This window comes from Acanthopagrus latus, chromosome 20 (genome assembly GCF_904848185.1).
Source record: "Acanthopagrus latus isolate v.2019 chromosome 20, fAcaLat1.1, whole genome shotgun sequence".
NCBI lineage: Eukaryota > Metazoa > Chordata > Actinopteri > Spariformes > Sparidae > Acanthopagrus > Acanthopagrus latus.
The window spans coordinates 18,341,088-18,353,146 of NC_051058.1; the positions used below are offsets into that span (position 1 = coordinate 18,341,088).

Sequence of the window (12,059 nt, forward strand, 5' to 3'; positions counted from 1 at the left end):
ACTTTAAACCATCAGCTGGACAAAATAATCAATTAGGAGTCGTCACCTTGAGCTCTGGGAAAGTTGAATGACTAATCTAGTCAAGTTTTATAAACATCAGTTGCAGCTTGATAAAAAAAACAATTGCTTAGTAAGTGTTTCATAAAGCATTTAACTGTTTATCAACAGTGAATGATTAACTATAACTTCCCCATTTAGCAGCTTTGGTTGCTTAGAAAATGAAATTTGAAATTATTGAATTGTTGAGTGAAAATGCGAATCGACTGGATTCAGTATTGCCGATGAGCTGATTTGATTATCCGTCAGAGGATCCAGATGTTGTAATGAATCAAAATATCGCATTGTCTTCATGTTGTATCGCCACATTCACTTGCTATATTTTGAAATCTCCCTGATGGTGTGATGTTTAGGTTTTCTGCTGTATACAGTGCGGCGTGAAACAATCGAGATAACTTGAATACTGTATGGAGACCACGCATGTGACGTCAGGGCAGGAGGAAGTCACCATGGTTACAACCACCAAAGGGGGCGTGTAAACGAGTGTGCGGCAGCATCGTTCAGATTTATCATGCGCCACAATCTTAACTTTCAGCTTGAGTGCCCACAAAAACACGCGTCGTGGATGTGGATGGCGTACTGACGATGTTTGTGTCTTGTGTGTGTGTCTCCAGGTAAGAGGAAGCCGGTGCTCAAGCTCTCCAAGGAGGTGTTTGAGCAGCCTCCTCCCGCCGCAGTGTAAGTTTCAACATCACTCTTCAACACATCACCTGTTACCTTTGTTGACCCGGTTGATTTGGAGCCAGATCAGAGCGCTGCGCATGTGAGATGAACAGTCGAAGTGAACGGTTTTCATCACCAGCTTCAACGTGACAAGTCTTCATACAGAGTTCTTTCTACATGTTGTTCTTCGATCCCGTTAACTCGTCGACTGCAGCAGAGCCTGAAATGATTCTGAGCTGCAGAGAACCTGAATGTTCAGTTTGTCTTAAAGTGAATCATCTCCATTGAGAAACCTGCAGCAGCAGCAGAGGCGTTCTGGTTTCAAGCCAACTTCACATGAAGTGTCTCACATTCATCTCTGTAACAGGGTCTGTGGAGATAAAGGCTCCAGAGGCATTTACACTGTTAATTATATATGTTCAGATATGTTTAATTCAGTTTCAATGATTTTTTTAAATTCAGATCTGTATTATGATTATTATTAATTATGACATCTTACAAATTTCCTGATACATCTGATCGCTTTATCCGATTTTTTCTGTTTATTTCATAATACAAAAAATACATTTAGAATTGGTCTTGTTTTTTTATTTCTTTATTGTGATTCAATTCATTTTTATAATTTAATGAATTTTCTAATTCAAATTATCATGTATGAAAACTGGAAACACATACTAAAGGAGCATAAAAAAGAACATAACAAAAGATTTTATTGTATTTTTAAATGTATTACTTTTATTTATTTATTTATTTATTTACATTTTATCTCTTTTCATTAGTTTTTATAACTTAAAGTCCTCTTACCAGCATTTTTATCTTGAACTTTTAACTGCATTTCATGTTTGTCATCCACTCAGTATGAGTACACACAGAGCAAACTATAGTAACAGTGTTCATTTAATTTACGTTTTTTATTTTCTCCGCTCCTCGTGACGTCCTCTGGACATTTACTTTCTGTTTCACTGTAATTGCCTCCTCATAAATCGAATTGAACCTGTTCGTGTGTAATTAAATGTGTGTGTATGTGTGTGTGTGTGTGTGTGTGTGTGTTTGTATTTGTGTTTCAGACCCCCCAGAGATTTGGACTCGAAGGCTTGTGTAACCATCGGAGAGAAGGTAACTTTTCTTCTTTGGATCGGGGACATGTTTACTTTCATCTGTGCACCTTTCTCCCGGTCTCATTCATGCTTTATATATTCCTCTATCTTACCTCGGACTGTTATGTAACTCCTCATGTTTACTTTGTTTCCTCCTCTCGGTGTATTTTTGGTTCAGTCAGGTCCCTCTCTCTCTCTCTCTCTCTCTCTCTCTCTCTCTCTCTCTCTCTCTCTCTCTCTCTCTCTCTCTCTCTCTCTCTCTCTCTCTCTCTCTCTCTCTCTCTCTCTCTCTCTCAGCTTAATAAAGGCTCTGTCAGCTGTAAAGAACGGCCCGCTGAACATTACAGCTGAATCGAACACTTCTGATTGCGGGCAGACTGGAATGTGTTTTATTGGCCAACAGGCAGTAAAAATATTTAGTTTAAACTCATCAAATAAGTGGAATTTTCCATTGGCAGAGACGCCTGCTTTTTCTCTGCTGGCCCGAATTCAAAGTAAAGCTTTTTTTTCCATAATGATGTAAAAAAAAAAAAAAGAAAAAGGTTGAAGTCTTGCATCTGTGCAGAGATCCAGAACCCAGAGCTTCTTTACATGCTGCAGTGCAGCTGTATGTGTTCATAACCAACCTGTTCTCACCATTTTAATCCCCTACTTCCTGCCTTAAGTCTCCGTCATCACAGCTCTATTCATTCTCAACACTTTGTTTTGTTTGCACTCACCTCACTGCTTCTCCTCGTGTGCAGAACTTCGAGGTGAAGGCCGATGACTTGGAGCAGATCGGCGAGCTCGGCCGAGGGGCGTACGGCGTGGTGGACAAGATGAGGCACGTGCCCAGTGGCCTGATCATGGCTGTGAAGGTGAGAGGAGGGGGCGAGTCTGCAACATTAAGAACCAGTTACCCCAGTATTACCAGACTTCCTTTACAAATTGGATGATTTAAGGATTGTTACGTGAGGAGAAACTTAATAAACTTGGCAAAGTTTTGCTACGACAAATTCTAAATCGTCGGCGCCTTCTTGTCAGTTCAGCGTTGAATGCAAAACATGAAGTTGTTTGTTTCGTTGTACAGAGTGTCATTGTTTTTATGAAAGAAGAAAACATTTTTTTGACAGTAAACATGCCACATTTTACAAATACAGTGAACAGTGACCAACATAGGCTACTTCTTGCAAAAAGTCCCCAGACCATCTTGAAAATTCCCCCAATTTTGTGAGTTGTTGAGTCAGGAGAAACTTTTGAACCTTTTTGAAACTCTCTCTCTGACACATTCTTATTTTTTGGGCTTTCATATTATTTCGGCAAACGTTCTGCATGAAGATATGTTTTTCTTTGTGTGCAAAGCCACCGTGTCCTCCCAGCGATGATTTATCTGCACGCAGAGCAGAGAAGTGGGAAGTGGTCACTGGAGACTCATCATAATGTCAGCTGTGTACTGATGGAGATGTCGTATTTTTATTCCAAGCATTCATATTCATTGTTAAAAATCTGACAGCTGAGTGAATCAGTGCAAGAGAGGAGAAACGGTTCATCAGAGGAAGCAGGTCGTTTGGGTAAACATGCACTGAATTTAACAAATGGAAACTTGGAGAAAACCTCATGACTGTATATTGGCGTTGACTCGGTCGGCACACATATTCTGCCCTTCTTCACTTAAAGCGCTCCAAACGTTATACATTCATGTTTCCTGTCATCCTTCTGCAGAGGATTCGGGCCACAGTGAACACTCAGGAGCAGAAGAGGCTGCTCATGGACCTGGACATCTCCATGAGGACGGTGGACTGCTTCTACACCGTAACTTTCTATGGAGCCCTGTTCAGAGAGGTAACACACCTATAGATGGTAGCAGGATCAGGAAGATGTAGAATAAGTTAGGGCTGCGAGCTAATGATTTTTTCCACTGTGGATTAATCTGTTGATTAATTGTTTAGTTGACAGTTGATAAAATAGTGAAAAACGTCCATGATGGCGTCCTCAATTTGTTGTTTGGTCCTCAACCCAAAGATATTCTGTTTTATTATTTTATTCACTTATTTTTTCTTAAACAAATGTACTCAAAGGGATTAATCGGTTATCAAATTGTTATCAACTAATCAATATCTTTGTATTGCTCTCAAAACAAGATTATGTTGAGTTGTACAAACTTAAAACTGAAGGATGAAAGTCAAATAAGTGTATGTTGATCAGTATGAAGCATGTTGAACATTTTACGTTTTTTTGGTTAGTGTCTTTTTTTAGTTCCTCTGCTGTTATGTCTTTTTTATATCTATCATCTAAATCTGTGTCTATTACTGATGTACAGACACACAAAACACTGGTGTGTGTGTGTGTGTGTGTGTGTGTGTGTGTGTGTGTGTGTGTGTGTGTGTGTGTGTGTGTGTGTGTGTGTGTGTGTGTGTGATCTAACAAGCACCTCTGAAGATTTCCGGATGCAGTTAACTTCCTGCATGTTCAGGATTTCCTCGCCATGACTAAAAAACTCTGGAGGATCTGTCGCTTCCCGTCCGTCTGGATCGCGTCCTGGTTGCTTTTGTTTGTTGTAATTTTCCTTTTCCCTGATCCCTTTCCAAATCTGACTGTCTGGTTGCCAGGGTGACGTCTGGATCTGCATGGAGCTGATGGACACCTCCCTCGACAAGTTCTACAAGCAGGTGATCGAGAAGGGCATGAGCATCCCTGAGGACATCCTGGGAAAGATCGCCGTCTCGGTGGGTTTGGCTGCACGACATGAACAATGAAATATTCATTCCCAGTGACATACTTCCTGCGAAACACTCAGCTGATTTTAGCTTAATGACACATGCTCATTATGTAACTCTCATTTGCTTATTAATGGGCTTTGTTATTACAGATAGTAAAAGCTTTGGAGCATCTGCACAGCAATCTGCAAGTCATACACCGAGGTAAGAGCCTGAGAGGAAACATTAGAGCTCCCCGAGTCGATATCACTTCTGTGATGCTGCAGCACTCACAGCACTGAGCTGCTTCTTCCATTCTTTCTTTCTTTCTTTCTTTCTTTCTTTCTTTCTTTCTTTCTTTCTTTCTTTCTTTCTTTCTTTCTGTATTCCTTCCTTTATGTATTTATTTCTTCCTTCCATTCCTCTGTCTTCCCTCCCTCCTTCCTTCCTTCCTATTTTTCTTTCTTTCTTTTTTCTTGCTCCCTTCATTTATTTCTTCCTTCCCTCTTTCCTTTCTTCCTTCCTTCCTTCTTTCCTCCATCCCCTCCTACCTCCCTCCACTCACACATGCTGCCGTGTTACATGACTTTCGACGTCTTCTTCCATGCAGCCGTCGGTTCCTCTTGATACGACCATGAGTCATGTAATCCATTACAGTGAACAACAAGTCTGCGTTTATTTCTGTCAAAGTGACGTCATCGCGTTTAAAATCAATCTCTATTTAAAGCTGCGCTGCTGTTTGTTATGAACAGCGGATGAAATGACAGCGTAGTGTGACATGTTCGAGGTCATCACAGAGCCGAACAGATGAGCAGCTCTAAAAGCTCTTGACAATATTTACGTATAAATAAGTATAATCTGTGTTCAGTGCATGCCATACTACCAAAAGTAAAAATACTACTAGGATTACTTTTTGAAAGTCACCCATACTCTCAGTATAGTACTTTTAAACTTGGTCTCAATAATGTGATGATTTATACTTTCCAAAACGTTTGGAATCAGTCCGGTACATCACCTCAGCCGGGACATGGCTTCAGTGACTGCATGTAATCCTTTGGGGCAACCACGACGTTTCATCATCTTGATAAACTGTTGACCTGTTATAAACCTTCTCTTGCATGTTCACTGGCTGGTGGGTACAATTGTGTCATAACTGAATGATAACGAAGCACAAAACTGCAAAAATAAGACCCATGTTGCCTTTTCTTTTCAGCCTAATCATGTGGCAATAATGTAACGCTCACATTTAATACGAACTTTGGTTTTACTCTTGATGGATTACACCAGAGATCCCCAACTAAGTGTACTTGTACCTCAGGGGGTACTTCTGCAGCTGCGAGGGGGGCACTTACAGAGGAGTGATTCAGAAAATCCACCCACAGAGTGAGTCAGCTACAACAGTTACATTTACTACACTAGGTGTTATTTCCATAAAGAGTGCTTGAAGACTATCAAGCAAGCAGCATAGATTAAATAATTAGCTGAAGGTAATGGATAAATAATTGACCTAATCGGCCATACGTGATGAATAATCAGTCGAAATCGAGCTTCACCTTTCAATAACTGCTCGGTCATTAAAGGTTTAACCCGTCCTGTGTCAAACCTCTGTGACCACTGTGTGGCTTCTGTTGCATCAGGCCCTGAGTCATCGCTCAGACAGATTACAAGTCACAAAAATAAAGTCACCAAGTGCGTTCACCAAGCGACCACAGTGCCGCTCCGTGAGTGTGACTGTGGCCGTTAAAGACAGTTACTGAGGAAATGGTCACGTGTCGGCACACAGACTAAAACTCTTCTCCCTCTCTGTCGTTGTAGATGTGAAGCCCTCCAACGTGCTGATCAACACTCAGGGCCAGGTGAAGATGTGCGACTTTGGCATCAGCGGCTACCTGGTCGACTCCGTGGCCAAGACCATGGATGCCGGCTGCAAACCCTACATGGCGGTAAGCGGGAAGAGGCCAAACTGTGTGAATCTGTGTGCTGTAATTGAACTGATTTGCAGCTGACCAACCAGAAGTTTCGTTTCAAAAGTCCAACTAAAGTTACAAGTTAACTTCAGTTTACCGGCCAGCGACAGAGGACATTTATTGGCAGTGGTCTTTCCGAACAAGGAAACTATTAATGTAGCATCTAAATTGACTAATAAGGTGTTATGGCTAATGAGAAGACATGAGCAGTGCAGTTTTTTCTCCTGGTGCATGTTTATTTTGTAGCTCAGTCAACAAGCTAAGCTACGACGTGTGTCCACGCTGGTAGTTAGGAATTTTAAAGCTCAACAATAATTAGATGTGCTACCATTTATGCCTCCCAGATGTTGTGTATAAAAAAGTTGAGTTGTTATATTTATACTTGCTAAACATCAGCATGTTGTTAGCATTAAAGGTGCCCTTTGGAGTTTATGAAGTTATATTTATAACTATTTTAGTTGTACTCGTGAAATGTGTCCTGACATCCTGCTCCGTCCTCATAAAACATTTGCAACGTCAATATTGTGAATTATTTACATTGCTCATTGTTTATATCTGTTTCCTAGATTGCGGTTTGCTTCCTCCTGATGTTTTTTGGCACATTGCTACATTTGTTTCATGCACCATGGCCGTCATCTGTTGACAAGCGGGATAGCATATTATATCATTGTCATTCTTGCATGTACATTTGCATCCTTAAACGGTGCAGACACTCTCTTTTGGATCTGATTAAGAAACAAATCGAATTCAACTAGCTGGTGAACACTGGGGAGTATGAAGAGCCTGGTGGAGACCGAAAACAGAGCCAAAAGAAAGTGAATATTGGACTTACATCCGTCAGGTTGACGCAAAAATGACTCCGGATGAATGCTGATATTGCTACACAAATGATCCTTTACCTTTAGAGGAATGAAAGTTTTTAAAATGAAGTTTTATTCAGATAATAAGATCTGTGCTCTGAGGAATGAATACCAGTTGGTTAATACTGGAGAACAGAAAGTGAGAGAAAATCTCCAAGATCAAAGAAAGAAGAAATCGCAGCTTTGGTCAAACATCTTTCATTAAAACCCTCGTTATGACCGAGGCCTGACGTTGCCAACAGGTTCACCTCTCTGTCTCTCTGCCGGTTATATTTTAACTGGCTGCTGATTGGCTGAGTGGGTTTTAGGGCCCGGTTAGCATCCCAGGGAACATCGAGCTCTGTGTATGTGTGTGTACAAGAAGTTTAGGATGACAGGAAAGTGTGCAGGTCGTCCTTGACAACCGCCGCCATGAGTGACGTCATCTGTCCTTGTGTTCCACAGCCGGAGAGGATCAACCCCGAGACGAACCAGAAGGGATACAACGTCAAGTCGGACATCTGGAGTTTAGGAATCACGATGGTAAATCAGCATTTTTTTTTTAAATCTTCATCTCAAAATCTTCACAGCCGCAGGAAAGCTACATGTATCTGAAGGGTCAAAATGATCCATGATGAAAAAAGAAACGCAGCGTTCTAGACGAAGCAGTGTCTAGACGTTTTATTATGAGTTGTTAAATATTCAGAGCTTCCTCATTTGCACATTTCCAACTCAGACCGGTGAATATTTAGGCTTCAAGGCTTCAGCCATCTCTGGTAATTTCCCTTCATCTGTACTGGGCTCGTCCTTTGGCTCTGGGCTTTCTGCAGGCGGGCAGCAAATGTCCCAGCACGAGTGTGATTCGAATGGTAATGAGAGGGCAAAAAAATGTTTGATAGGGAGAAGAAAGAGGTTTTTCTAAATGACGGAGTTGGAAAAAACTCTCCAGAATTTCATAATGACTTCTGAGCAATGAGGGAGGGTTTTTTTTTATTATTATTATGTTTTAACTCTGAGACATCTTCAGAACTGGACGAGGCAGAGCGAGCAATCAGCGCGCTAGATAAAACACACTCTGGGTGATTTTTGGAGTCTTTTACTCCTCGAGAGCTGCACTTAAGAAGCCAACTGGGCAATGAATACTGAAATTACTGCACAGTGAGGAGTTTGCTCTAAATCAGTTGGTCTAAAAAAACATGTTGCTCTGAGGGAAGATGTTCACAGAGTGGGTTCAGATCAGGACTTGTTCTCCTCATGATCTGGATCTGGTGTTAAGTAAATGTAAATCCATCCTGATACAGGCTGGGCCATGTGGACAGATTGAAATATCACAATATGTTTTGATCATATTTTAAAGATGGCTGTCAAGGCGATCCACAAAGATATTAATAGAACATTTCACCCAAAAATTAAATGTCACCAGCGTCTTCATCTCCTTACCAACATGCTGATGGACAATTAGGAAAGTGTCCACAAAACATTTCTGGAGCTTCACAGCAAAACAGCGTTGCAGCATTCCTCTAAACAACTAAAGTTGCTGGAGACTTGTCTTCAACGTTAAAAATTGATTTTAGCCAGAAACTGAATCCAGAGTGTAGATAAGGTGACTGCAGGAGATGTGATGACCAGCCAGAGACTTCTCTGCCCGTACAGCTGATGTCCTCCTGTTCCAGTGACCTCTTTTTTCTCTCTCCTCACACTTCAGATCGAGCTCGCCATCCTGCGCTTCCCGTACGACTCGTGGGGCACGCCCTTCCAGCAGCTGAAGCAGGTGGTGGAGGAACCTTCGCCCCAGCTTCCTGCCGACCAGTTCTCCCCAGAGTTTGTGGACTTCACCTCTCTGTGGTGCGTCTTTCATCCCCCCCCCCCCTCTCGTTTTGTCCCAGCTTTTGCGGACAGAAAAACATTTAGTTCCCACTTCTCTCATTGTGTTTTTCTTTCTCTTTTGCGCAATAACCCACTGAAGGCTGATCTGCTCAGGCGAGATGCCAGCAGAGTCGTGGTGCCCTCCTCCAACAAAGCCTCAGTGAACCAGACAGAAATGTGTGTTGATCCCAGCTGGGTGGGCTTCAGTTAACTTCCCTCCTGATCAGATTGAGTTCATTATGACATTTTTTTGTTGCTGTTGAGGCCAAGTGGCTGTTGTGACAGGAAGTACAGGGAAATCAATTAATTCCAACAATCATTATATTAGAGCCCTCACAACTTAACTTAGAGTGAGTTAAGCCGCCAAAATGCATGCTAGCCCTTCAGCTCAGCTCACAGTGTGTGACCCAAGCTGCACTTCACTATTTAATGCATCCCGCAGTGGATCAGATAGCTGTCTGACATCATAAAAGCTGAGTGTGTAAAAGCCAAGAAGCACTGGAGATGGATGGAAAACTGACGGAAATGTGTCCGTCTCACCAAGATGCATCTTTATTCCTCTTTGCTAAGTGGAACTACATCAGGAAGCAGTCTGTGGACACTAACAGAGTCCTCACTCCTCTCATAATGGCAGCTGATAACACACTGCAGCTTCACCTACACCATCGTATACAGTGTGATCAGAGAGAAGGTGCAACATGTCATTATAGCATTTATCTGATTTATATGTTGTTATATGTGAAGATAAAAGTTTTGTTTTGCTCGTTCTCCGTCCACTCCAGTGATCCGTGCATTTGTGTGGCTAGCTGTTAGCCACCTCGCTAAACTGTCATTGTTGTAACTTTACAGAAGTCTTCCTTCTTCTGGTGTTTTTGGCAGTTATCAGCTGTTATGTAAGATGTTTTAAATCCCATTTGGATTTTTTTTTCTGGATTCCTGAGACACTTAAAGAGGTCTTGTCATGCTTTTGGGGTTTTTGCCTTTCTATTTTTGTGCATATAAAAGGTCTGCAAAGGGAAAAAAAATCCCAAAGTCCAAGCCAGAAACACTGCTCCCGCACTGCCTGAGACACCTGGTTTGGACTTGAGCCTTTACTTCCATAACTTATGTGCATCACTATGTAATAAATATATATGTATGCAGACACACAGTTGCTACTGCTGTAGCGGCGTTATTTTAGATCACGCTACCTTGCTCGGCATGATCCGCCCTACTCTGCCTCTGGTTGGCTGCATCCTCTCTGTTGAGTTTTGCACATGTGCAGCTCACACCAAAGACTGGACAGAAGTGAGATGTCTCACTCTGTAGTTAAAACGGGGCATTCAGGACACAGCGTGAAAAGGGGTTCTGCGGCAAAGCAGCACATCAGGAAAATAATGTGTTTTTGGAAAATTAAAGGATGTAAACGTATTCTACAAGGACTCCCAAATAAAAGTATGAATTGGATAATTAGCATAATATGACCTCTTTGAATTGAAAAATGGGGTCAGTGTTTCATCAGGTTTCATTTACTGGAGCTGGTTTTAGTTTCGCCACCGACTTACAAATGCAGTTGCTCATCTTGTGTGCAGGTTTTATGTCCCATCAGCATGGCTGACATTGTTGTGGTTTATGCATTAAATTTGCTTCTCCACTGATTCTGTTCTGGAGCGGTGAATCTGGTTGATCGGGATGACTTTGATGCATAACTGCTCAATGAGGAAGTGAAGCTAACTCCACTCCAATCCATCCAGGGTTTTTTCTCAGAGGAAGAGAAATCTCATGTTGTTGTATTTCATTTCTAGTTGGCATTCTGTTCACCATGACCTTTTTTTTCCAAATAAACGTAGAGGAATTAACGTGGAGCTGCAGGTAACTTTTTGATTGCACAGTTTTGGCGATGGTCATCCCACATCATCCAACACATCCTCATACACCACCACTGAATAGGTTTTGACTCCCAAAAACACACATATCACTGTTCCCAAAACAACATGACTGCTGCATCAGTTGCTGTGACGGTGCTCTTAATAATGACTGAAAGCTTCAACCCTGAACCCAGCAGGGTAAATCAGGACTGTTGAAGTGCCTCTATCTAAGACCAACAGATCAGACTATCGCTGAAAAACTTCTAGTGAATATGTGATGATGTGACTGCTGCCCTGGTATGATGGAAAACCGAGCTATGTAGATAGAAATACTGTCAAATTAAGACATTCAGTGACCTGATCACGTTGAGAAATGACTCTGGATGTTTGACTGTGTCGTCTCATGCTTGGCTGTTTGATTATAATCCTGAGAATGAAACAGGACCTCAGATCAGAGTCCGATCAGCTAATTATCAGTGGGCGCGACCTCTAGAGTAGAAGCAGAGTGCTGAGACTAAAGGGGTCATTAAAGTGTCGGTGATGAGTCTCATTCAGCTGTGAGTTAATGTTGTTCTTGTTGCTTTTTGCTTCTGCAGCTTAAAGAAAGTTTCCAAAGAGCGGCCGAATTACACAGAACTCATGGTGAGTGCTGCTCTTTTTTAAAAATCTGCTGTTTTAATGTCATTGTTGTGCTTTTTCTAACAGATGACATGCATGTTTTGCACCCTGTAATACTGTTATTCAGACACTAGAGGGTGCAATGATACCGTCATTTCCATCCAGATGAACGTCCCCTCCTGTGTAGCGCCGAGGCTTCAGTACATAAATCAGTTGTCACAACACAAGAACTGCAACAATAAATCAATCAGTCGAAGAACAGATTATCTCCAGCTACTTTAATGATCGATTAAGCAGTTTAAGTCACTGTTTTTATGGAACAAAAATACAAATTTATCTGATTGCAACTTTGTAAATGTGGATGTTTTATAGTCTATGACGGTAATCATGGATTGTGGACAAAATAAGGATATTTTAGGACGTCATCTTG

At 41.6% G+C, this 12,059-nt stretch overlaps 1 protein-coding gene across 1 annotated transcript in view; it reads left to right on the forward strand.

Moving 5' to 3' along the window:
* The window catches only part of map2k6 (mitogen-activated protein kinase kinase 6), a 35,461-nt gene that overhangs the window by 15,585 nt on the left and 7,817 nt on the right, over positions 1–12,059 (forward strand). The window contains exons 2-11 of the mRNA XM_037081852.1: positions 672–735; positions 1,788–1,836; positions 2,561–2,674; positions 3,519–3,638; positions 4,406–4,522; positions 4,666–4,717; positions 6,308–6,435; positions 7,764–7,841; positions 9,004–9,143; positions 11,608–11,653. Coding sequence (XP_036937747.1) covers positions 672–735; positions 1,788–1,836; positions 2,561–2,674; positions 3,519–3,638; positions 4,406–4,522; positions 4,666–4,717; positions 6,308–6,435; positions 7,764–7,841; positions 9,004–9,143; positions 11,608–11,653 — 908 coding nt within the window. The remainder of the gene's footprint in view (positions 1–671; positions 736–1,787; positions 1,837–2,560; positions 2,675–3,518; positions 3,639–4,405; positions 4,523–4,665; positions 4,718–6,307; positions 6,436–7,763; positions 7,842–9,003; positions 9,144–11,607; positions 11,654–12,059) is intronic.